The sequence below is a fragment of the Pogona vitticeps genome, chromosome 3, assembly GCF_051106095.1.
Source record: "Pogona vitticeps strain Pit_001003342236 chromosome 3, PviZW2.1, whole genome shotgun sequence".
Lineage (NCBI taxonomy): Eukaryota > Metazoa > Chordata > Lepidosauria > Squamata > Agamidae > Pogona > Pogona vitticeps.
The window spans coordinates 206309714-206336856 of NC_135785.1; the positions used below are offsets into that span (position 1 = coordinate 206309714).

General features: G+C 39.1%; 1 protein-coding gene across 2 annotated transcripts in view; it reads right to left on the reverse strand.

Moving 5' to 3' along the window:
• Window positions 1–27143, reverse strand: part of LOC140705663 (uncharacterized) — a 67405-nt gene that overhangs the window by 10988 nt on the left and 29274 nt on the right. Inside the window, exons 2-4 of one of the 2 annotated variants that reach the window (XR_013542884.1) lie at window positions 16346–16491; window positions 12223–12301; window positions 331–363 (exon numbers count right to left, since the gene is read on the reverse strand). Coding sequence is in view for 1 of the 2 variants with exons in the window: in XM_078388945.1 (XP_078245071.1) it covers window positions 331–363; window positions 12223–12335 (146 nt within the window). In the remaining variant the exon portion in view is untranslated. Of the gene's footprint in view, window positions 1–330; window positions 364–12222; window positions 16304–16345; window positions 16492–27143 lie in introns of those variants that run through there. The other variant, XM_078388945.1, reaches the window with a different exon arrangement.

Sequence of the window (27143 nt, forward strand, 5' to 3'; positions counted from 1 at the left end):
ACAAAACAGTGCAGCAGACTAGCCACTGTCATATGACTGTGTTACTTGACCTCTAGACTGTAAGTCTACTCTAGAAGAAAAGTGGAGAAAATGTAGACTATGGGCCACATGAAGCCTCCCGGAGTCCAAATGCGGGCAGCAGATTTCCCACAACCCACAAATATTTTTATTTTTAAATAAAGGGATGTAGGAAGCACTTTTGCCATATTCTGCCCTTCCCAGAGGGCAGAATATGGTTTGGTAGCAGTCATATGAATCTAGCCCAAACACTTCAAATTTAACTTTTCCTGACTATAAGAAGTAACATTTCTATGGGAGAAAGAATCCTACCTTCTCAACGGTATATGATCGTGCTGCAGAAATCTGCCAAAAGAAAAATCCAGAAGCAACTATTAAAATTAGAACTTCAATAAAATATTCTCAATTGTTATCTTCAAATACACGAAAGTCCCATATATTTCACTGCAAAATATGCCAAAGGCTTTCCTGAATCTCTAGGAAGGAAGATGGTGAACATGCTGAAGTCAAAAGCCCAGTAATGCACATTACTTGAAGAATTAGATAAAGCCAGCCAACATAAACCCATATCCCACATTCCCTAGGCTTTATTCAGTTTACATCTGATTATTAGTTTTGATTTGAATCTATTTTGATCCGATTCATTTGATAAGAAAAGGCCTTTATTTCCCCAACTCCTGGAATCTACTGAATATATAGATCTGTTGAATTCATGCATGGGTTTAGAGTTTCTCAGGAGACAATCCCATATCTGTATGCAGTTTTTTAAACAACTGATAGAAGTGATAGCACAAATGGACTTACATATGAGATCATGAACACTTGATACCCACTTTCAGGTTTCAAATTGCAAAAGTCTTTCCAAATATCAGACTGCTTCCACATTATTTTTTTCTACAGTTTACCTATACTGTTACAATTGTGAACTTTGACAAAAGTTCAAAATCTTGCAAAGTCTTGATGAGTTACTTCTCTCTGATCGGCTCTAAGGAAGCAAGTAGGAGTGGGCTTGCTAGGATGTGTGTGTGAAGCATCACAGCCAGTGGGTGCCAGTCCCTTAAGTTAGAAGAGTTTCCCTTTGCACTGTTTCTGCTTTGCCTTTTCCTCATATCTATATAGGAGCTGGTGTGACTTATGTCAAACTTTGGTTATGGAAATGAAAAACGATCTTGTAAAATACAGTATACCAATTAATGCATGGTACATGTTAAAACGCTGTACTGCAGCTAAAACTGTGCTCACGACCTGGGGTTCAAATCCCAGGTAGCCGGCTCAAGGTTGACTCAGCCTTCCATCCTTCTGAGGTCGGTAAAATGAGTACCCAGCTTGCTGGGGGGGCAATGTGTAGCCTGTATAATTAAAAATTGTAAACCGCCCGGAGAGTGCTTGTAGCGCTATGGGGCGGTATATAAGTCCAATAAATAAATAAATAAATAAATAAATAAACTGGACTGTATGGTCTCATTATCGGTAGTAGCAAATTCTCTCATGCTCTCTCACAAGTTCCTCTCATCTCCCACAGCTTGCATGTTAGCTTACTTACTTTGTGTGTAGTCATCAGGAGGTGAAGACAGGCATGCATTATGTCAGATTTCAAATGGCGGCTCTCATGGTTGTACCTCACTTTCACAAGACTCTGGTTGTATGCAAAGGTGGATGGGAAAGACGTTTTGCGTGTTTCAGACACCTATCCACCAATATTTGAGTGGTGCCTGGTGAGAGGGGTATCAGTACAACAGGATGAGGTCGCAGATATATTTGCTTTTCCATTTGATTCTAAAGTATTTTTCCCATTTTCACAGGATGTCACCTCACTCAAAGATTGAAATAGGATGATTTCTGAAACTTGCCAATCTTCCCTCTCTTATCAAGTGAGGGGGGTTCCTTACCATTGGATTAGATTGACCCATATGCTTTAATTTTGTATGATACTTAGCTGATTTAGAGGAACAATGTACAATTTGTTTGGCAGCCTCAACCTTTAGCATCAAATGCTCCTGGAGACAATACTACATACAGATCTAGCATTCTGTGTCCAGGTAAACTTCAGGATCCTGTAGATTCTGTGAAGGATATGGTTTCACAGCTGCACATCTCTAGGTTACTTTTCTCAACCTCTTCTAAAAATGCAAATAGAAGGGAGAGCAACCTTCTAGGTTTTCTAAAAGGAAGAACTTGCCCTCCCAGCCTGGAAATAACGAGGTGAGACACAGATTGTTGGATTAAAGGCTTGGGCCACAAGTTTATTTATTTAACTTATATCCCCCAAAATACAAGGGGGCCTACCGTAGTGTGCGAGTTCTTTTTATGTCCTGATAATCGTAGATCTCCGGATGCTTCCCAGAGCAGGGTGAGCTCCTATTACTGAATTGTGCTGTCCTCTGAACAGAACACCTTCAGTAGCTCTATGAAATGGTCCCCCCAACCAGTTCTTCCCATCGAGCCTCGAGACCCTAAATGGGCAGCTGGCAGGGAGTTCCTTCCATACAGGACACCTCTCATCTGGTAGTAGATAAGCTCGACCTGCCAGCGAGATGTCCTAATTTTTGGCAACCCCGTGCCAACATGAACTCACCCCTACTTTTTTCCTTGCACTACGCAAGGCTTTAACTAAACTCTATTTACAAACATATTTATAAAGCCACATCCTGTAGTTAAGAATGGGATGGGCGAAAACACAGCCACAACTTTAGGCCAATTAAGATGTTGGTCAAAAATTCCCATCCGGCTCCAGAGGCAGCCAGCTAGTGTCAAGGGTGGGCAGGAGGGATTGCTGACTCAACCGGCAAAAGAGGCTGAGCTGGGGAAACAGAGCCTTTGTGAAAGCTCTGTCTTCCCTTCCCTCCGAAGGCAGTGTCACCTGTGTGATGCTGCTTTCTGAGCAGGAAGGCAAAGCGTCCCCGCCAAGGCAGGAGAGTACCCCGGCAGAGTGGACAATTTTGAAATGTTTGGACCTCATGTTAATTGATCTGAAATCACCAACATTCATCAAGGCCAACCCCACACAAAAGGATTTCCTCCTTTTAGAAAAAGAAGAATTGGAAGAATTTCTCTGGAATGTTCACTTTGCTCACCCACAGGGGTATATTACACCTATTTGACATGAGTGCTGCCAATTCATCTCCAGGCACAATTGAAGATGTTGTGATCTTTGATATTCTAAATGTCTTTGACCCAGGTTTCCTCTCAGCCTATCAAATATGCTGGGCATATCCTCTTTTTTTAGATCTAAAAAGGAGATGGAGAATGACTTGTTGGGATGAGGAAGGAAGTCTTCATTGTGGGCAAGTTTAGATCATGGAATTCCCTACCTTACAAGGTTTATTTTTCTCTTACCTTCTCTTTCTAATTTCCCCCCTGCCTAACCAAGCCTTTCTATCCTTTTCCATTGTGCTTTACTATCATTATCCTTTTACATTTCACTTTCTGGGCTTAGTATTGTTTCATGGCAGATCCCTTGTTTTTCAGTTTTTTATTTGTCTCACCCATCCCCCTATTTTTTGTGGATGTTTGCTGTTATTGTTTGCTCATTGATTTTTAAAATTAATACATTCAATCATGCTTTTATCCACCCACCTATCCATTCATTCAAATTGTCTTGAGTGCTGCAAATGGTGTGGAAGGGTGGCATAAACATAATAGGAAGGAAGGAAGGAAGGAAGGAAGGAAGGAAGGAAGGAAGGAAGGAAGGAAGGGCCAACCCCATTCCAAAACTAAAGCCTTGAATCAAAATATCCAACAGCCCAATCCACTGGCATTCCCTCATTGATTAACTGCATGAGGGGGAGACAGCATAAAACCTCCTGATTTCATTCATATTATATCTTCTCCTGCCAGATCTATACTTCCTCTACCCACTGGTTGACGAAACCAGGGGAGACTTCTTAGCCCCATTCAGTCATTACTTATTTAGTTTTCCATATCTTCTGCTCTCATGGGAAGCCTACACACAAGCAGAACCCTCTTCTTCAGACACATCACTATCCTTGTGGTAAAAGTGTTGATGGGAAGAGTCTATGTCAGTGGGGGCGAACCTATGGCATGTGTGTCACAGATGGCACACAGAGCCCTCTCTGCACGTGAGCCATAAGTCGCTGGATCACTACCCTTGGCAGCCAAACCTGAGGAGGTGGCTGTAGCTGTGGTACTAGCACACTGACAGGTGGCAATCTAGGATCTGGAGCAGCTGGCACTGGTGGGGGTTGGGCATGACTGGAGGCGGATATGGAGTGGGATCCATGCCTGGGATTTCCCTTCCGCTGCCACTTCCGCTGCCGCCATTTCTGCTTCCACCACCGTCCGCTTCCCCCTGGTTCCCCCCCCCCCATTTTGGGCACTTGGGCTCAAAAAGGTTAGCCATCACTGGTCTAGGTGCTCCCCTCTAAAAGTGACAAAGACACATGGGGTAATAACTCAACAGGGTTTACTTATAAGTTCATGCTGGCAGAGGAATTTATATTCATAGGCTAGGTTCCCTCATCAGACATCTCCAACAGGCCAGTGGGGACATGGCAGCATCCTTGGAGCCTGTACTCCTGCTCTTCGCCTCATACTCGTAGGTAGAAATGAGGTAAAAATGAGAGAAAGGAGACTTAGTGTCAAATCACACCTGATATTGAGGTCAGATGGAAAATGACTGCATGTTTCCCCTCCATCCCTGAACAACCAGGCTTGCTACTGAAGCACCTGTTTCCTTCCCTGAAGCCCAGTTACTGAGGAAAAACAACTTAAGTTGCAAAATGCAGAGGTGAGAAAACCTTATTCTGGGAAAATCAGATTTCTTTTATCACTTTAGGAAACACTGCTTCTAAATATAGAGCCAAGAGTCTTGTCTAGTCTGATCCTAACTGATCATAGATGGACTCTCAGTTCCTCACTGAGAGCAGAATTTCCCTGGCCATTTCCCATTTTGAATGTGAACTGGGCTTTTTTCTGGTATGGCTGGTTAAATTGTAGGCCTTTAAAATTGGACTCTCTCTTTGAATATCCCCCCCCCCCCATGTGTAACTTGTTATTTATGGGTCTTAGGAATTTGGAGATTGCCACAAAAGTAGGCAGATATATTAAAGTTCAAACATATACTTGTAAAAAACAACAACACAGAGCTGTAAGCAAATACTGTATTTTTTCTCAGATGGATCTACCAAATGAATTAGCTGGAATATTTTTATGGTAACTGAGAGTTAAAACTTTTTGCAATAAAATTGTTCTGCTACAACTGGTAGTCTCTCAAGCATCATACTGAGACCTTAAAAGGTTTCTGTGCTCTGAACCATAATCCACATGTGAGGATTACTAAATTATGAACTTGGATTAAAACATTTCAAGCTCACATGACAAAAGCATTATTTCAAAGTGCTAACAGCATTGCTAATTTTAGAAAGATTCGACATTTAAGCTCCTGCTGCGCTTTTAAGTCTGGCAATGGAATTAAGATTAGTAAAACTAAATTACTACAAATCCACGGAACTCTTTCTATAAATAAGAAAGGCACCAAAATGGTCATTTGAAAGTGACCACACGGAGCTTTGGAACAGACCCATGCAGGATTATTTTTGGAAAGTATTACTGGAGGAGAAATTGTTATATAACCATATGACAAGAACATTACTCTTAATTAATTTTTTATTGCTTATAGCTTCTTGATTCCAGAGGTTTAGAGGGAAGAAAGATGTACACAATCTTTCCATAGTCCTCAAATATTCCAATTTCCCCTCTCCTTTTGATTCCTTGAACAACAGCAGGTCTCAGAAAAATGTGATTCCAGCCTGGGCATGGCTGTTAAAGAGCAACAAAATTATAGCTCCTCGCTGGGGAGGGCTGTCTCACTTGAACTTGTCCTTTTCAGTCCAGTTGTAGTAGACACATGGAAATTCCACTGGATGAACCAAGCTTGTGTCAGATCAGAATATAGTTTAGAAAATCAGCCTATGAATAAATTGATTGATCAATTAACCTAGATGGTTTTTCTATAGCTGATATATTTTGAGAAATCATCTGAGAAATTAAAATTATCTGATTTTGTTGAGAATATACAGAAAATATTATGTCTGTACCTACCTTTGTTCTCACCAGTTTTACAGATGTTTCTGACGACCAAGTATTTTGGTCAGAAGGTAAAGTTGATTGATCATGTGGCATTTCAAGATCTAAAGTACTGAGATGTGATCTACCAGACCTTCCTTCTGATGGTACCCTGAGATTGGTCAGCTTGTCTATAGCTGCACATGCTGGCCCTTTCCTTAGGGAGCACAGAGGGAAATCAAACTCTTAATTCAACCCACTGAGTTATTAGGCCAACAGGGTAAAATTCTGAATTTTTGGAAAACAACAGGGTGAAATTATCAGATGACAAATAAGTAGTTATACAAGTGCAAAGGATGGAGTACAATTGAAGGAAACACCTATATTTTTATCTAAAGGAACCTGTTCTGCTACATGGAATATAAAATCTTATTTTTGACCATTATTTCCCCTTAAGACACAATCTTTATGAAGTCCCTCTAAACCACTTAGGGCCAGGCCTGGGCATAAGCATAAACTGAGGCTAGTTCTAGAACTGAAATAGCAGTTTATTTTCAACAATTTTGAAGCAGTTTATTTTACCTGCATTGAAAGATGAAGTTTACTAATTACTCTAATTACTTAAAAGTGTGGTACTTGCTTCTTAAATGGTACATGAATTTGGTGGATGAACACCATACTGGAATGAAGCCAATGGAACAACTCACTTACACCCAAATACCTCCCTAGGATGGCTGCCTATTTTACTATCACATTCGAAATGCACTTGAAACCCCTTCTAGGACCTTTTCTCGGCTGGAGGTACACCTTGCCTAACCTAATATCTCTACAATCAAATATAAATAATTACTTTCTTATCCACACGAGTTAAATTATCCGTCTTTGTTGTTCCAGATTTCCCTTTCTCACTGGACTGGTTGCAATGCTAAGGTGTCTTTACAATATTGGTTCACAAAGTGAGGAGATGGATGTCTCAAAGGGGACGTAAAGAAATTCCAAGAGGGCATGAGACTGTGAGATATATGCATGCACACTGGATTTATTTCATTTCTGCCATTTTTAAGGTAAATCCAATGCTTATTAACCTTCTGTTACAAGAAAAACATTGTCGTTATTTTTACTTTAAAATAATGTGTGCTGAGGTTTCGTGTCTATTTTAAATTTTAAATTAGAATTTTTATTTATTTATTTTTTTGCTAAAAGGAGACAGAGGGATAGTAAAGGAGGAAGACCGGGGTATGATTCTTCAAAAATCAAAAAGGAGCTGTGGTGTCAAAAAGTTAGGAAACTGCTGCTTTAGAAGGCTGTTAATTTATCTGTACATAAAAACAAAGAAATTCAAGGAACATATATAATGTGTGACTGACTGACTGACTGACTGACTGATTGATTGGTTGGTTGATTTTTGAGATTGGCTTTGTTTGTACAATGGTCTTGCTTCAAATTATAAGGTTAGAGATATTTCCTGTTGCAACAATATCATGTTCTTTTATTTTTTTAAGGACTGTTCTCATTTTTGGTGTTCTCATTTTCCATGTCCTTCTTTTTGCTGATATCTGTCCTTCTTTTTGGGGTTACAGTGGAGGCCATTCTATTTTTTACCTCATACTCCAACTTACTCTTGATGCTGGTTGATCCCCTCACTGCTGCTCCATAGTAGTACATTTTCATATTGCCTCACGCTCTTCAAAATTGCAGAGCCCTGCTAGTAAAAATGTTAATGTCTTTCAATACTCAGCTGTTTCTTGTTGCCTATGCTTGACTTGAAAAATAGTAAAGCAAACAGTCAAAGACAAGCAAAGCATAAAGGAAACTTATCTTTCATGTCTTAATTATGTGGTGATCCCTTTACTCTAAAATAAAATAAAATGGAATATAATAGAATCAAATCAAATAAGGACACAGGAGAACTAGAGATTTTCAAATGTAAGGTTGAAGTGTGTGTGTTTGTGTTTAATCATGCTTTTCTTGATCATTTACAAGGACTTGCATAGTACGGGCATTGCAGGCCCATCATCCTATGATTAAATGAAAGTTGGCATATGACATTTCGTTGCATTGACAAGCACTTGTTTTTCTATCTCATAGGTATTAGAATTTTATTAACATATAATTTTCTATTAGTTTTCATTTAATGAAATCATGGTTTTGGCCTTATGCAACCTAAGAACACTCCAACTTGCATGGATTGACTAGTGCATTACATACCATTTTCCATTCCTCTGGCAGCTACTTTATTAATTCTCTTTTCCAGCTTACCATTCTACATTATGTAAAAGTGCCACTTATTTTCCTTCCAGATGTGAATGAGCAGCACAAGATGGCTAAGTTTTCTCTTAAACCTTGGCCAAGAACTTTCCTTCTGGGCTTTCCTAGTGCACCTTGTATAGATATACTCCAATGTGTACATAATCTCCCTTTGGCTGTCACTTCTTCTTTGAAAGTTCTGTTTTCTGCAGCACATACACTTAACTGCCCACTGTTCATTCTTCTAGGCCTCACTATGTTTGCCATTAGTAAATCCAAGCTTTATGTTACTAACTGCCAATTTACAGTAAACGCCCTTGGCAGAAACATATGCTTTTCCCACTCATACTGACATCAGCTCTAACATTGTTTAAAAACTGATCAATCTAGAGAAACTTTAAACAATTTCAGCTTTTAGCTATACCTGAACCTAATTTTACTGAATTTCAGAGCTCCACATCACATCAGGAATGGAGTACATTTTAGACATTTTTATTTTAAAAACTATGTTTCCTATTTGTTCAGAAACGTGCATTTCCTTCAAGAAATGGGGAGGTAGCAGCATAAGGTGTTTTTTGCTCTTTCATGTTTATGGCAATTCATATGTTTGCATGTTGCACAACTAAGAATCAGATCACAAGTTAAAAGATTGCTGCCTCTGCTTACAACATTTCCCTTCAAAAGTGCAACTCTTAAAAGCAGCATGGCTGAGAAACAGTCCTATGGGCTGCAGCATTAAGCCTTGTGAGGCAATTTCCTTCAGCTGCCTCCATTTGTTGTTGCTGATCCTGAAGGGTTGAAGAGGTGACATTATTACAGCCAGCTGGCCTACCCCATAAGAAATAAAGGCATCCCTCAGCCATAGGTGGCCTTGACAATGGCAGAATTAATGTCAAATGGCTGTCTGAGGGCTTCCCCACTGATAAAAAAAAGAAAGAAGGCAGAACTGCTCAACCCATTCTCAAACAAAGAGGAGAACGTGGTAATGATGGGTAGGAGAGGCTCTTCAATGGGGGAGACAACATGCTTCCCAACAAAGGCTCACTACACAACTACCTTTTCTTCAAATACCTGGCTCCAAGTGTGGGAGGGTCTTCACAGACATTATGGGAGGTGTGGCCTACAACACTCCCTGTGTACAAGGTTATGCAAACCTTAAATGGTTTAGAGAAGTTTAAATGCTTGAACCCTGTTAAGTGGATGAAACTAATCTTCAGCAGTTAAAGGATACTGTATATAGTAAGAGGTTTGACTCTAAAAGGTGAAACAAATATTTCTTTCTTTCTTTTTGTATGTGATACTTTAGTTTTATTTATTCCTTATTAGGATTCAGCTAAGTGTGAAGGCAAGAGGAGAAAGGGACGACAGAGGATGAGATGGTTGGACAGTGTCATCGAAGTCACCAACATGAATTTGACACAACTCTGGGATGCAGTGGAAGACAGGAGAGCCTGGCACGCTCTGGTCCATGGGGTCACAAAGAGTCAGACACGACTAAATAACTAAACAACCACAAGGATTCAGCAGGACAGTGCAAGGCAAAGAGAATCTGCTTTTTCAGACTTTGGCATTACAACAACATGGAGAAGCAGAAACATAGCAGGCCTCTGACCCTCCAGCTGGCACCCTGAGACCTCACGAATCTAGCTTGCACACACCCAAATTTGTCTTAGACTTCCAGGCCCAAATCTAAATGCAAAAGTAGAGCACTGGGGCCCAGCATGGCCCAGATTATTCTGGTTCTGTATACCTTGGTGAAGCATCTGAAGCTTACTCTATTGCCAGAGGAAATTGCCCAGAAAGCAAGCAAGCAAGAAATGGCATTAAGCAAATATATTCCTATCTGAAGACTGCTTCCAAAAGAAAAGAAAAAAGAAAAGACAGGAAACGCCATTGCGCTTAGAACTGTGTAGACTTCTAAAATATGCTTTATGACATTTCCACAACCGTTGTCCAGAAGAAGAAAAAACTAGGAACGGCAGTATCCAAATTGCAAATGCTCCTTTGATACAAAATTCCTTGTTCTTACTCATTTGCATCAAAAGGTTATGCTTTCTTTACACAACAACACTCCATTAGGGAGCCACACTCCTCTTGGCACATCTTCCAGTTTTCGTGTTTTTGCTCAGCGTGCCCTGACCTTGGTGTGACTTCCCTCCTTCTTCCCTCTGTTCCCCACTCCCTCTGCCCAGCCCTTTTCCTGTGCACAGTGTGCTGGGAGTAGGGGCAGCAGCTTGCCAGGTTGTAATGGATTACTTTCTCCTCTGATTGGAATGGAAATATAATTGTACTTTTAGCTGTCATTGATCAATAAAAGCTACAGGGTTTTCACTCTGATTTACTGGTTAAAGTTTTAACTCTAGACAAAATCACCCCCAAAGAGTGTGTGTGGAAAGTCTCCTCACACTACAATCACCCCACAGAAATGCAAGGTACAGACACATACAAATACAAACACAGATGCAAGCAAGCACTCTGATGTTGTCTGCTTTTCTGCACTGCTTCTCTTTCAGCACTCACTATTAGGTCTATTAGGGCTCATGTACTTCTCTCCCTGTTTCCATGATACATGTCGGATTCCCACTGAGCCCACACTTTCATCCTTGTCACGATCGCACTGTCCTTCCCTGCTGAAAAATCAGCAAGGGGCTGCAAAGGGGGGGGGGTTAACCATGTATTGAAAAAAAATATGCATTTTTCTCCATGGTACGCAGATGGGTAATAGCACGCCAACAAGAGGCAAACATTGAAGCCCTCACACTGTTCAGAGCTATAAATGACAATAAGAGTGGTGGATATATATTCACTGAGGAAACAAGGGAAACACCCGCTACTTTGTGGTCACAGTGACAACATGGCTACCCCACTCCCCATCAAGGGTGTGTCTGCCAATACATGGCATGATAGGGGACTCAAACATGGATTTTGAAAGTGGTACAATACATGGTTAGTTTTCTTCTCTCTTTCATTCTGGCATGAAAAGTGGTACCTTATCCATGGGAGCCCATGGATCTTATTCTGGGTGAGGACTGTGTTGAGATATACAACATTCAGCAGCAGGAAATGGGATTCTTAATCCCCTTGGAAGAGGCAACTATCCCTGCAGATGTAAATGATTGTGTCAATAACTATTTTAGAAAGTATTTTTAAATATTAAATAGTTTCAGAAGAACTGTGGCTTCATAACATAACTTTGCTAGTGCTTTCTTCTAATCACTGCTGAGAACATCACCAAATTAATGAAACGCAAGCCTCAGTAAACCTAATAAGTAATTTTAATAATTGATTTAAATAACAATAAAAAAGCACTTTGGTACTTGCCGTAGTTCTCCCATTATTAGATTGGTCTGAAATTTGGCACATCTGTAGAACATTATGTAGATCATGGATGCCATATTTCATATTATTATCTCAACAAGTGTTATTTTGATAAGCAGTTTCAGTGTTAATTAAAGAGCTTAATTTTTTCCCTGTATTTTGTTTTATGGTCATATCAACTAGCTATTTGGGAGGAGGTCTAGTCCAAAATTGTTACTTTTCACATTTTGAACCTTTCATTGTTTTGTGGCATATTGTAAAGCCATCCCAAGTACTATTTAGATGCACCTTCTGAAACTTGAATAGATCTGATGCACATGCTTTCAGCTTTGTGCATGGATCTCCCCCACAATGAAATATCAGGTACTTTCAGTGTGATGTATATTATGGCCTGATGTGCCAACATTTGGGAGGCAAGCAGCTAATGTTATGTATGCTTCACAAATGAATACAGATGGCTTTAAAAATAGTTCCCAGCCAAAATTAATCAAAATGATGGTTATATTTTATTCTACCTTATATTTTCCTGTGTGGCAAACATTCAAAGCACACTTGAAATGCATATATATTTGCAATCAAAAGACAAAGGGTTCATTTACGTATATGTTTTCTTACCTTGAGGTTTCAAAGTGGAGGGTGTATGCACGATTTGTTGATATGAATGTTGGATCTGGCTTCAAGTATGGCAAAGTATCTGTAATATAAACTCTGAGGCCATCACGATTCATACACTGCTTTCTTTCTAAGCTCTTGTTGAATCTAAATCAAAACGTTTACTTAAACCTGTTTCCTCTCTTTAGAAGGCCTAAAAAAAGAGGCACAACAAAACACAAACTGCTACACACACCTTATTCTAGTTTTTTTTAAAAAATCTTTCCTTAAAGGTCAAGAAACCTTTTCCAAACTTCTGGCTTTTTATTTTAACTTTATACAGTCCTACAAGAGTTTTGAACACATTTATTCATATGTGTTCATGTACATGTTTATTTATACTACATATACATATGCAATGCGAGCATGGAAAAGTTCTGGACTGCTACTCATGCAGTTCCCCAGCCATCATAGCCATAGGTTGGGGAATTCTGTAGTCTAAAAAAGTAACTTTTCTAAGCTTTGCTTGAACATTTGTTAAGGAGATGCTAATTGAAGGAACAGTACCATCAAAGGGATTACAACTGATGGTGGCACTTCCTTGAGTTTTCTAAGAATAAAGCACTCAGAGTTGGCTCAACAGTCTCTTTGTCTCAGAGTGCACTAGGACTATGCAACTTGCCCAAGGCAACAGAGGTTGGGTCTTTAGGCTAGTATAGTGATGAATTGAACTCTTGATCCGAGGTGGTCCAACCCACTAAGCTATCCAGCCTATGCTAATTGAAAATGGATATCAAATTTTGAAGCACTACAGGACGTTGTGTAGAATCCTAATAAGGATGAAAGAGGATAGATGTTAAAGTATAAATTGCCATTCAGAATACGATCATTTGTTTGTACTGGGCCCCATGCATTTTCTGTGTATTTCTATCTCATTTATCATAAAACAAAGACAGATGTCCAATTAACTGTGCACTAAATGTCAGGGATAACAACTATGCTCTACAAAAAGCATAGGAATGTGCTAGTCCCATCTCCTTCATCCTAGCTATATGTGTGTGCAGAAGGGCAGAGCTGTCTCTCCTTAGGGAGCATTTTCACGTAATTGGGAACCCTGATTTTTCAGAATTTCTGATTCAGATTGTGTGACAGTGCTCCATGAACAGAGACAGCTGTCTTTATCAGATTTAGCTTTACTAGAGATGTAAAATTTCTGAAAATTGCATTTTTTTTCAGACCCCCCCCAAGAGAAAAAAACATTTAGTATAAAATGGTACCTTACATCACTACTGAAGAGAAACATCTCTTCAGTAGAAATGTAAAATTTCTGGAAATTTCCATATTTTTTCCTGGGGAAAAAAAGGGGAAAAATTAACCAGACCCAATTCTCTTGTTATCATGAGCCATCAAATCATTTTCAACTTATAACAACACTAATAACATTTTAAAAGTGTATGAGGTGTTCAAAGAATGGTTGTTTTGGATTTTTGGGGGCTCTTTGGCCGTGTTCTGAAGATTTTTCTTCCTAACGTTTCGCCTGTCTCTGTGGCCAGCATCTTCAGAGGACAGTACTCTGTGCTCTGGTGTAGTTTCCTTGGGAGTGGAGTATTTATGGCTGTGAGATAGGGTTTTGTCCTTTTCTGGAGATGGGTGATTAGTGTGTCTTGTTGTGGGTGTATTGTGATGAGGAGCAGAGATTATCTGTCACTGTGATTGATGGGTGTCATTAGCTGGTCTTTTGTGTGTAGTGATCCCTGGTCTGTTCAAAGAATGGTTTACAATTGCTACTTCTCAGTGAATTTCCACATTGAGCCTGAGTCCAAGTCTGACATGCTATACCACTCTGGTTCTCTGTCCTTTTACCTTTCAAAATCAGACAAGATTGAATGTGCTCAGGATGGTGGAATGAATTGCCAAATGACTGGGAGAGCGAAGTGTTCTGTATGAAACTGGACCCATACACAAGAAGAAGCCGCACTGCAACTATTGATGCTAGCCCCACTTGTGTAATAATAGTAATTTCTCACATTTTCTTTGCTCCTCTACAGGATAAACATTGATAATTTTACCACCATCATGTGTGCCTTCAAGTCAATTCTGACTTGTGGTGAATCTTTTCCAGGATATTCTAGGTAGGAAGTACTCAGAAGTGGTTTAGCATGCCCTTCTTCTTGGAGTGCCCTGGGATTGCGCAGCTTGTCTGAGGCCACACAGACTGGCTTTTTCCCCTGGAGGCACAGTGGGGAATTGAACTCCCAACCTCTGGCTCTGCAGCCAGATACCTAACTCACTAAGTTATCCAACCAACAATTTACCATGGGGTGGAGTGGGGGAAGCTGGGAGGGAACTTTTTCTAATATTAAATGCTGCATGCTTTTAGTGTAGGTGCTCATAAACTGAAAATACATTTGCTATACTCCAACTGGAAGTTACTTTTAATAGCTCTAGTCCTCATTTCCAAGTTGCATCCCTACAAATGTATGGATATTTCATCCTACATAATGTTATAATGTTCCAATGCTATTTATAGACCTTTTACATTCTTTAAAGGTGAATATAACTACTGAAAAAGCAAACAGTCGTGGTGCTAGTATGTAATTTATGGCAATTTTAAAGTGAGAGGGAAAAATGTGACCTCATAATGTAGCCTGGAAATCTTTGCCTGCATTACTATACTATGAAGGAATTTAGTTGAGAAGTTGAGTTAATCCTGTCATAAAGTTTTCTGATTCCCTGCGCTCAGGTAGAAGTGAAAGGGTCAGTCATACATCTCAAGGAATGACATCACTGCCCATGTCATGGCTGTTGTTGGTTGAAGATTTGTTTTTTAAGAGGGAGAGAAATATTAAGAACAGAAAGAAGTTTATATTTTCTTATAGCATACAAGATGATTTATAATGTACTCTATGGATTTTTCTCACCACTGAAGATTTTATTAAATGCTTAGGAAAGCATCGGAAATGTAATGGGCAATGAAACCACATTTTTTTCTGAACTACATAGCTAGTATTATATTATAGCACTTTTCCTGCTTAATATCTAGCCTGGTTTGTGTACGTAAGATATTTTATTATTTTATTTACTGTATTCAATATCCTGTGGTTTTGGTCCTGGGCTGAAGGACCCTCAGGGAACTTTATAAGGTGCATTAAGCTAACAAATTTTATACTATTAGTTGGGCAATATATCAACCCCTTGGGAGGGTATTTGATAAGTGTGGACGCACAACTGATAAAAGCTATGACAGTTATGTCCACACAGTTTTTTTCAGAAGATATGGGAAGATGGAGCAGGAATATTACTATGTGTAGCCAAGCCCAATATTATTGTAAATGTTTCTGAGAATTTTAGCAAAAGCATTCAGCAAATGTTAATGTAGATAGAAATATACATTCACCTCTTTTTGAGTTTGGCTGGGGTGGTTGGTTCATTAGGAATAAAATGTTTGTTACAAATGTTTACATGCCACCATTAACATAGGTGGTTCAACAGCTATGCTTGTGTTTTCTGAGGGTGCAATTGAGTGGCAGCTTCCATTTGAATTAATTAGTACAAAAATTTGAGCAAGAAACAGACAAAAGAAATAACTGGAAAAAGAGAAATTGCTTTAAACTACACCATATCTTATTGCCAAATGCAGAGACTGCATTTCTTTTAGAATTACTAACATTCAAAGTATCAAGGTGGATAATGTATGTTGCTCTCCTAAAAGGAATGAAGATGCTAGAGAAGGTGATGGGTTTGAAAATGTGCACAGCTCCCTTGGCAAAATGACTTTCAACCATGCAGCCTCGGGGTCCTTAAGCCCTGTATCACAAGCTTCTGTATCTGCATTGTGCTGTTACAAAATGGGGGAAGCTATGTCTGGCCCCCTTTCTCCCCCTTGCTGTCTTGAAGTGCTCTGAATCCCAGCAAAGGAGCTGAAGCAGAACAAGCATTCAGAGGATGCTTGGCATTTGTTGGCTGGTCTATTTGGGCCTTCCTGATTGGGCTGGGCAGGGCAAAAAGGTCAGGAACCCCTCTGAGTAAGAGGATGAATTAGCATTCTGCACTAATTTTACCTCTGTCAGAATTGTGAGGGTAGACAATTGCTGGATTAAACAATTTCAATGAACATACTACATTTTAAGACGAACCCTCAACTTACCTGGAGGATTTGCAAATTTGATGATTGTTGTGGGTTTTTTGGGTTCTTTGGCCGTGTTCTGAAGGTTGTTCTTCCTAACGTTTGACCAGTCTCTGTGGTTGGCATCTTCAGAGGACAGCACTCTGCGCTCTTAGTCTTACAGGGCACTACAGACAAATAAAATGCACACATATCTGAACACAATTCAAAATCTGTGTAGCTGAAATGTGTATAATTGGAGAAAATGGATTGTGCACTATAGCCTATGGGAAAATTAGTAATTTAGGTAAACTGCATAGATAACTTGACATATGTAAAATGTGCAAAAGCTGAGTTCAAATTTCAGTGGAGATAATCCTGCAACCTAATGTGAAACAAGGGCAGGAAGAAAATGCAGGTGGGATTCGCAGAAATGAATAAAAATGAATCTGATTATTTTGCATTGCTAAGGAATTGCCACTGTGACATTTTCATAACTGTAACAAGAAAAGTCTCTTTTGGAAAGGATCAGTATAAGATAAACTTTAAAAAAAAAACACCAACAAAATAATTTCATTTACATTCACAGCTATTTTCTTTCTTTTATAGGAGAAAACATGATTCCATTCTCATAGTATCAGCCCTACATTCATGTCTCTTTGTGAATGTATCTGTGGGTAGATAGTGTGGAGAACTATTATGGCCTAGAAGCTGTGGTATGATCTAATAGCTCATTAAGAACACACTAACATTTCTCCAACTAGTTTCTCCTGCATACAAAACCATATAAGTGAAATCTCTTGTAATATTTTTCTTGCTTCAAATGTTGTCAAGCTTTTTATTTGGTGTGTGGAACTCTTGAAAATTGCTATGCATCTTGATGGACCATTTGATAAAATTATACTGCATTAATCAAAGCATATATGTTACACCTTTAACTCATATTTAAGTAACCACTAGTCTTGCATTTGTAATGTTATGCCTGAGCCTATTTGGGGGAACAAAGCTCTTGAAGTTCGGTGAAATATTTGTTAGCATTAACCTCCAGTCATAATCAGCATTTGTCCTATGTCTGTGTTCAGAAGAATGTAGCTGTCAATCTTATCAGGACCACCTAATAGTATTTGCACCCTAGTGGTCCACAAATAATGGTTTGAGAACCTCAACCTTAATTATTTCTGGAGAACCTTTTTTACCTGGTTAGGATAAGACAAATAAAACTAAGCAATGGGACTTTCGATTTGTTCTCGAAGGCTTTCACGGCCGGGATCCAATGGTTGTTGTGGGTTTTCTGGGCTGTTTGGCCGTGTTCTGGAGGTTTTTCTTCCTAATGTTTCGCCAGTCTCTGTAGCCTTCTTCAGAGAACAGGAGCTGGAAATCTGTCTTTCTGCCTGTGTCTGGTGAAACGTTAGGAAGAATAACCTCCAGAACACAGCCAAACAGCCTGAAAAACCCACAACAACCGATGGGACTTTCCTTCAGCAGTTCAGCTTGGAGGGCGAGACTCAAGAGACCAAGACTGAATATTAAATGATCATAGAAAATCAGAATGTAGAATCAAGGATTCAAATCACATCCACAAATCATGACACTGCAGATGGAAGTGATCAGCAAGGAAGAAGTGATGTAGTTGCAGGATGAAGAATGTGGTTTGGAGATGAACGGGGCAGTAAGTAAGTGAAAATAACTTAGAGTGAGAAGAATCAATTCTCATGATAATTCACATTGAGCATTCCTTCAGAACCAAAGTTCTAAATTTTGCCTATGTTTTTACACTTGACTTATGCAAGGAAAGTGGTGTGTAAATTGCCTTGTATAATATCTACTACTGGAGTTTCCAAATATACCGTCATAAATATCACAGTTGGGTTAACTTTAGTATTTGACCTTTACATGACAGTTCTGACTTCTCTGCCAAATTAGAAGATTTCTCATCAGACTTGTCTTGATATGCCATCCAGTGGTGGGGCACGATTAAGATTATATTTTAAATGAGATCATCAGGAAAGACTTGCCAAAAAGTATATATCAGAGAATTTGTCAGATTGTCATTTTGTGTACAACTCATAGCAATCTCCTGAAACGAAGTAACAAACAATACAGCCTCAAAAATGCTGAGAAGAACATCATACTATTAAGGAATAGCCGCCCATTTCTGCCTTTCCTCACCAAAGGAGTCTGTATCTTCCATTAATTATGCTATTAAAAGTAAAGAAATGGAAGTTCTGTCTCTGTTTCTTCTGCAGCTGTATTAATTGGCTTTAAAATGAAATGTGTGTGTAGTGTACATGCTGGGACTGCACAGGCTTATACTTGACTCTAAACACGCTTGAGGGCAGGATACTTCTGCCAGCTTTTGCTATGGAGATTGACTCTTGCTTTGCCAATGGTGGGTCTCAGAGAAAGTATGTATGAATGACATCTTTCACCCCATGATACAATACTCCACTTACATGAAAATAGGACAGAGGCATTGGTGGCTCATCCATTATGCCCTATATCTGGTTCAGGCTAACTCCATATAGCTTACTTCTGTCTGCTGCCTTTCCAGAGGTACCGTATAGGGCCTGTATTAGCATGTGTGAATGCTTCTGTGGCTGCCTTACTGTGTGGTTGTGCATGTAAAAGAAGATAACTGTATACTGTGTGAGAGAGAATGACTCTGTGGTGTGTACATACATATGCACACGCACAAGCATATGTGTGTGAATACCCATATACATTGTCCCGGTTGTGCCTATCACTGGTTGCAGTGCCTTCCACCCCAACAATCACAATTCGCACCAACTGCCATTGAATAATTGGGCTGTTCCAGCAACGACAGTGTACTTGAATGCTGTCTCTCTGTCTTGGAAATGCTAAAATAACAAAAGTAGCAGGCACTGCATCAGGAAGTGGCAACCAATTTAGGAGGAATGTTTAATTAATAAATCAGTTTTGTTTCTGCTTGGTAGAAATCACTTTGCCCATACACAATTCTGACCCTAAATAATGGCCATCTCTAATTATGAAACTGAGACACTTATAATTTTATACTAAAACCAAATAAAAACATTGAAGAGCTTTCCTGCTTCCATCTGTTTACCTAAGCCAACAGATACTCTTAAGTTACTGAATTTAAAAGAAAGATATGAAATAAACCAAAGCCAGTGAAAACTAGATAGCAAAGTCAAGTGAAGAGGGAATATTGGAACTCTCTTGAATGTCAGGAGGTATAGAGCAAGGTAGAAAGCCTGTGGAAGTGCATTCCATAACTCCAGGAAAATTGATTCTAAAGGCCATACCACCTTAGACTGGCCAATTTATCCTTCAAATAAATAATGATGTCATCTCATTACTACTTGTGTAATCCCTTGTTGGTTCTTATCATGAATATGACCTATGCAGGAAACATTGTTCTCACTTGTCGATTTGCCTGGCATCGCCAAAGGTTTATTTGGATCAGTGGTTCCCAACTTTGTGTCTCCAGATGTCCTTAGACTAAAATTCCCAGAAGCCTTCACCACTAGCTGTGTTTCTGGGAGTTGTAATTAAAGAATCACTGACCTAGATGAATGATGGACTTTTTAGCATAGCAATGCCATTTTATAATAAAAGGAGAAAAGCTACACAGGCAGGAAATGGAAGGAGTAAAGACACAAAATAAGACTGAAGAGAAGTGATTTATTAACAGTCGAGGAATTTGAGGGAAATATTTCTGTGTCCTTCATTGTGATTACTAACCTCAGAACTGAAATGCCCCTTCACATGCTATTTTGTGATTTTTTTTGAGTTCTGAGAGCATGACAGACAGACAGACAGACAGACAGACAGACAGACAGACAGACAGACAGACAGATAGATAGATAGATAGATAGATAGATAGATAGATAGATAGATAGATAGATAGATAGATAGATAGATAGATAGATAGATAGATAGATAGATAGATAGATAGATAGATAGATAGATAATGATATCTGGCTATATCAAGCTGCCATTTGCTATAGTAATCTGTTTGAACACTGATCATGGGAACATTAAAATATGAGCTGTTCAGAACAACTGCTTATTTACCCCAGGATTTTCTTCCACAGCAGCCAACCAGAGGCCTACAGGAAATCTCAACCAGGACAAGAGTGCAACAGCATCTTTCTGCTGTCTCTGAACATTCACAAAATGGGCATGAAGTTGGTGCCTTCCACTCTTTACAGTCCTTATGCATTTAAGTTTGATTTTGGTTTTATGCTAAAGAGTAGAGATGGGGACCAATCACCAAAATGGCAGTTTGTCTTGGTTCGTTGATGATCCACAAACCACAAATTTACTATTTTTTTTAGACATCCTGTGGCTGTTTGGCAGATGCACAGGCACAGAGGAAAGGCTAGGCTGTTGGAATGAAAGCTGCCATTCTGACAGCCTAGCCTTCCCTCTCTGCCTATGGGAAAAATAAGAAACAGATCAATATTTATCCCTTCATATTTGTTTGGCTCTCCGGAACTGACAAATACAAAGGGATGAATATTCAACAAATCAGAAATTTTCTATGAATATCACAATTCATATTTTATTTGTCCCCATGTCTAGTAAAGAGTAAATAAATAATAAAGAACATATAATCACACTGGAATATAAATATTTGTAGATTATTCTTCACATGTAGCGAAATAAAATATTATCTTTGTCCAAAAAACCATCACTTGTGAAATCACCCTACATTCATAGAATGTGAATACCACAAAACTATGTGAAAGATACAGGAATGGTGACAAATACAGTTTCAGTGAATCATACAGAGGTACAAAATATTACTGGCATGTAATTGTGTTGATGGTTCTCAAGTAAATAAGGAAGTAAACTATACCACAGCAGTGTCATCGGAGTAAGAAAAAAATGTCTATTTTGTTTAGAATACTGGTCTATATCAGTTTTATTTTTGTTTTTATCAAATGTTACAACTATAGTATAATATAATAGAAAATGCAGTTTGTGAAGCAGAATGGCATGCGTATTTGCTTAAAACATTTGAATACTATGTAGCTCGGCAACAAATACAGTGGACTCTCGACTTACAGACGGCTCCACTTACAGACTTTTCAAGTTACAGACTTCTCTGGCCACAAAATTTAGGTTCAACTTGCAGCCGGAGAATCGATTTTCAATGCATTGTAGGTCAATGGAGCTTCGACCTACAGACTTTTCGACCTGCAGCCACCGTTCCAATACGGATTAATTCCGTAGGTTGAGGGTCCATTGTAGGACAGTCCTCACTGTGCTACAAAGTGAAGAAACCGTGTCATATGGGGAGGGCTGAAAAGGAAGAGGTGGTGTTTGAGTGTTGTAACCAGACTTTTCGATTGTGGCATTTCATGAATCAAGTGGGGATGCCTCTCCCACAAATTGTGTCCCCTTGCATGATCTATGAGGCACCCATGGGCTGTTATTTCAGGCAGCAATAAAACCTTATAGCTTGCTGTGGCTGTAATACTTACTGAGTGTCCAGTGTCCTCTTGAGGAGCTCTGTGGGCACAGCAGGAACTACATTACCACCAAGAGTACATTATCGCTAGTTCACTAATTTTTAATTTCATGGTTTATGTAACTCATGAACAATTATATGAAATTGTATGCTAAAATACATACATGAACGGTTTGAATGTTTGAAACATGTGTGGAATTTGGGGGGACAACTGGGAATACACCAAGATGCAAAAAAACACAAATAATTGTAAACAATGTAACACAATGTTTGACAAGAACGAATCGAATGTAAATAGATCGAACAACTAATAAAAAGTATTTTTTTAAAAAAATGATATGAAACTGTATGCATCCCCCCTCAAAAGGAACTTTCTAATTAATGATGATCTGCCACTGATAGCAATGTCATACCCTCTGTGTCGAAAATGCTCTGCAAGAGAGCATTGGTCATGGTGTACTGAGAGAGAGATTTGATTAGACCTCTGTAAAATCATGGTATTGGAATTTAAGGGACAAGAGAATAAATGAATTTGTAAATACACCCTGAGGGAAAAAAATGCCAACCCAAACCTTTTTCAGAGTCTGGGAGATTTTGATGTGATCATTTTCACTGCACTGGGTGACAACTGTGATGGATTGTAAGAAAGCCAGCACACAACTGATTTCATAAACTGACAAATATAATGTAACAAATATGGACACATGGATATATCAGACATCTATCTCCATGATTATAACATCCCCTATAAACAGGCATTATGATCAAAGAAGCCAATGCCACTGTCAGCCATATCTATGAATGTTGTTGAATTGACACAATATCTTCATGATGAGTAGCTGGGGTGGCTGCACCGTGTCTGTTGGAGACCGTACATTTACATACCACACCATCACAATTTCTGGCTTATTTTATTTTATGTTATTTTATTAGCACATTTATGTTCCACCCTTCTTGCAGCTCACAGCATTTAAAAATTACACCTTCCTAAAACAATGATGTAACATGTGGAATTTTACGAACCAGCAGTTAAAGCATATCAGTGCACATTTTATTTATGTCAGAAGCCTTGCTGTGGAGTGGAGCGGGAGTATACATTTCATTTTCTTTTGAAATTGACCTACCTTGTTTTTGTTAGTTGCCTTCAAAGACTTTTTGATGGAAAGGATGATAAATATAAATATAAACACTCGCAGACAGAATGTTTATTGTGCAAAGTGCTTTGGGGGCTGGTAATAACAATCTGCCAGCTCAGCATTATTGGATCTGGGCTGGATTTAATTATTTGCTCTTTAAAATAAATGCAAAAAGCCATGATAAATAGCGGATCTAACCCTTATGGTTTACATATTAGTATAATTACACCTGTCTTAAAAAAATATAAGAAACACGGCTATTAATTGTTTGAGGATAACGTTCACATCACTTTTAAAATGTTATACTGCTACATTTTGCTTTCTCTCAGCAGAATTCTCCCTAGTCATTAGGTTTAAAAAGACTATACCCAGACATCACCCTTTCTGGTAATTTCCACCTTCTTCAGCACAAACCATCCATCTCTCTTTCAATTACAGCTGAGTCTTGGCATTGCTAAATGTGAGCTAGTGAACTGTTTTTGATGCTGGTTTGAACAGCTGTTCCTTATTATGAAGGGTGAGGTACAAAGGGATTGTTAAAAGGGGGAGGGTTCTCCAATCATTTATCTTGAGTTGGTTTTTGAAGCATAGTCATTACAGTGCTTTATAGCAGACACTAACAAGGTAAAAGCTTTCTGAATAATGCTATCTAAGAAGCTCCCTCTTCATTCTAGTGAGGTCTTCTGAAGTGCTTGACTGATCTGAATCCCGATTAAGATCCAGATGTGAGGACTGCAACCAAGGAGCTGTCTTATATCTATGTAGTCATCGTTTTTGGTTCTGTTGCAACAAACTGATATAATAATGGACTCAAGTCTCTACACTCAGACTTCCTTAGTGTTTTGTAATTATAATCCATGCTGACAGGCCCTATTCCTTTTGACCAAAACCCTTATGAACAACAGCTTGTTCAAGAATTACACTATATATTTTTCAAACCATGGCTTTATATTGCACATACTGCTTGACTATGTTTTTTGTCGTTGTTTAGTCATTAAGTCATGTCTGAGTCTTCATGACCTCATGGACCAGAGCACGCCAAGCCGTCCTGCCTTCCACTGCCTCCCAGAGTTGGGTCAAATTCATGTTGGTAGTTTCAATGACACTGTCCATCCATCTTGTCCTCTGTCGTTTCCTTCTCCTCTTGCCTTCACACTTTCCCAACATCAGGGGCTTTTTCAGGGAGTCTTCTTTTCTCATTAGATGGCCAAAGTATTGGAGCCTCAGCTTCAGGATCTGTCCTTCCAGTGACCAGTCAGGGTTGATTTCCTTCAGAATGGATAAGTTTGTTTTCCTTGCAGTCCAGGGGACTCTCAAGAGTCTCCTCCAGCACCACAATTCAAAAGCATCAATTCTTTGGCGGTCAGCCTTCTTTATGGTTCAGCTCTCACTTCCATACATTGCTACTGGGAAAACCATAGCTTTGACTATGTTGTTGTTGTTTAGTCGTTTAGTCATGTCCGACTCTTTGTGACCCCATGGACCGGAGCGCACCAGGACCTCCTGTCTTCCACTGCTTCCCAGAGTTGGGTCAAATGGATGTTGGTAGCTTCGGTGACACTATTCAACATGTCTATGTTACAAGTGTTTAAAAAATAGACATAGTCATATGTACAGCAAGAGAGATGTAAATGCACAAGAACCATCCTACAGCCAAATAAAAGCCATTTTTGAAAGGTCTATGTAGTTGATATATATACGGAAATCATTACATGCAAACTTTTAAAATGGATCTTTCACACACACTAACTCCGGGCATTATTATTCAAACTATGGTTAAACTGCCAGCATTTCTGGGTATGTTTGATAATGTGATGAAGAAATATTTAAAACAATATCAAAATGTTGTTAAAACTAGTTTTAGTCGTATAGGATGGTTGAATATATTTCTGTATAATTTTTTAAAAGTTCATTGCCAAAGTAAGACAGAAATTTTAGCCATCTGTTTCCTCAGCATATGGAAATCTAGTCTGTATTGGATCCAAAACATTCTCCATGAAAGAGCATAGGTTGAGGTAGGAGGAGACCACCATGCAGTGAACCAAGGCTTCCACTCCTAACATCCAACCCGCACATGGAGTTTTCCTGAGCCAGTTATGTTCCCTGGCAACCTGAATGCTTACATGTTTTCTTTCTCACTTATACTATATCTGTGGGAAGCTATATATGATGTCCTGTAATCTGTTTTCTTCAGCCTCATTGGGTTTATTCAAAAACAGTGCTTGGCTGTGCCTTTTTCTCCCTCAAGATTTTGCTTAATTTCTTAACAGTTGCTAATGCATGATGTGGTGCTGGCCATTTGCCCAGAAGAAATTCTAAAGACAAAGGACAGTTTGCACTGTAATAAGTTAGCCAACCCATGCTACAGACTTTTCTGGATATGGAAGCGGAAAACTTGTAACACACAGTCTGTGTGGGCCATGGAAAAGTGGATATGCAGGGAAACAGACTTACTGGATAAGTACACAAGAAATCTTAAGGAACTGTGGTTTTAATTTTTGGGTAGAAGTCTCTCATTATAACACTGAGAAGTGAAAAAAAATGGAATCTGAATAAAAATTGCAGTTGAATTTTAATAACACTAAACTTAAAGACTGTTGTTACTGCTTCAGATTTTTGTGACCTGCTTTTAATTAACAGCATTCATAACATTGAAGGAGGCCCTATCTGTGCACCAGTCTGTGGAAGAGATAACAAATAAAATGTTCTGGGATAGCTCCAAAGACTGTAAACATCTATAAATAACTGCCACATTTTATGAGTCCTTTTGCTTTTGTTAGTAAAATATATCAGGATTCTTTAATTGTTGTTTTTAACATGAAAGCTAGCATTTATACCACTTAAAAGACACAACAAATAAAATAATAATCCTCACAAAATATTAGCTGGCTTTCTTCTTTTACAATTCACTCTAACTTACAATGGCTTTGTTCAGATGTAGCACTAAAACTTGGTTCCCCATTTGTAAGAAACGGCCATAATCATGTTTGAAGTTCCTCCTCAGGAAGAACTCTGAGAAGAAATTCAGAAGCTTTTGCTTCCATTTTATACCACAGTTTGCTCTGATGTCCAATTCCTGACAAACTCTACTTAATTTTCATCAGGCCAGTTTGTAACAATTGTTTATGAAGCTGGCTCATTTCAAATTTATCACACCTAAGACCATAGCTTGGAAAAATTACTTTTATGGACTACAGCCCTATGAATCCCTTAGTTCCCTGTGTAGTGGCCCTGAACCCTGTATTTCTCCATCTGCAGTCCCCCTCATCCAGAAACATACAGGCATGTACAAATATCTTCAGAAACCCAAAAACAAATTAGTTCAGGCCACTTCCAAAGCAACTCAGGTAGGTCAGTCCTTATTTATACAGCAACTATTTGGATGTAAGGGACGTGGTGGCGCTGCGGGTTAATCCGCAGAAGCCTGTGCTGCAGGGTCAGAAGACCAGCAGTCGTAAGATTGAATCCACGAGACAGAGTGAGCGCCCATCGCTTGTCCCGCCAACCTAGCGGTTCGAAAGCATGCAAATGCAAGTAGATCAATAGGGACCACCTCAGTGGGAAGGTAACAGCGTTCTGTGTCTAAGTCGCACTGGCCATGTGACCACGGAAAATTGTCTTTGGACAAAACGCTGGCTCTATGGCTTAGAAACGGGGATGAGCACCGCCCCCTAGAGTCGAACACGATTGGACAAAATTGTCAAGGGGAACCTTTACCTTTACCTTTATTTGGATGCAGATTGAATCAGATGGTATTCACACACTCTAGCAGCAATCAATAAGACAATAAATGAAATAAAAGCAACAACAAAAGATTGTTGGTTGAAATGTTAACTAGGCTATTTTAAATGAGTTTCTTTTCTTTTTGCAACTCCCCAAGCACTAAGGACAATTGGGTACACATGCACTTTCAAAATCTTTTTGACAAAGTTTCTCATCAATCTTAAATGAACCTGTAGGTTATGAGATATGAAGAAATGCCATCATATGTATAAGATGACTAAAGAATAAAAACAGAAAGTCAGAATAAATTGAGAATTTTCATAACTGTTGCATAAAAGCTGAGGGGGGGGGAAATTGCCTAACCACTCCCTTTACTCTTGCAAGATCCCCATTAGCCCTCAAACCCCAGAATAAAGACAGGAGACAGATAATATGGGTTTAAACACGGGCCACACTTTATTGATTACAATTCCAAATTTGCCAATCTTTTGGCAAAGGGGGGCCTGCTGTGGTGGGGAAACAG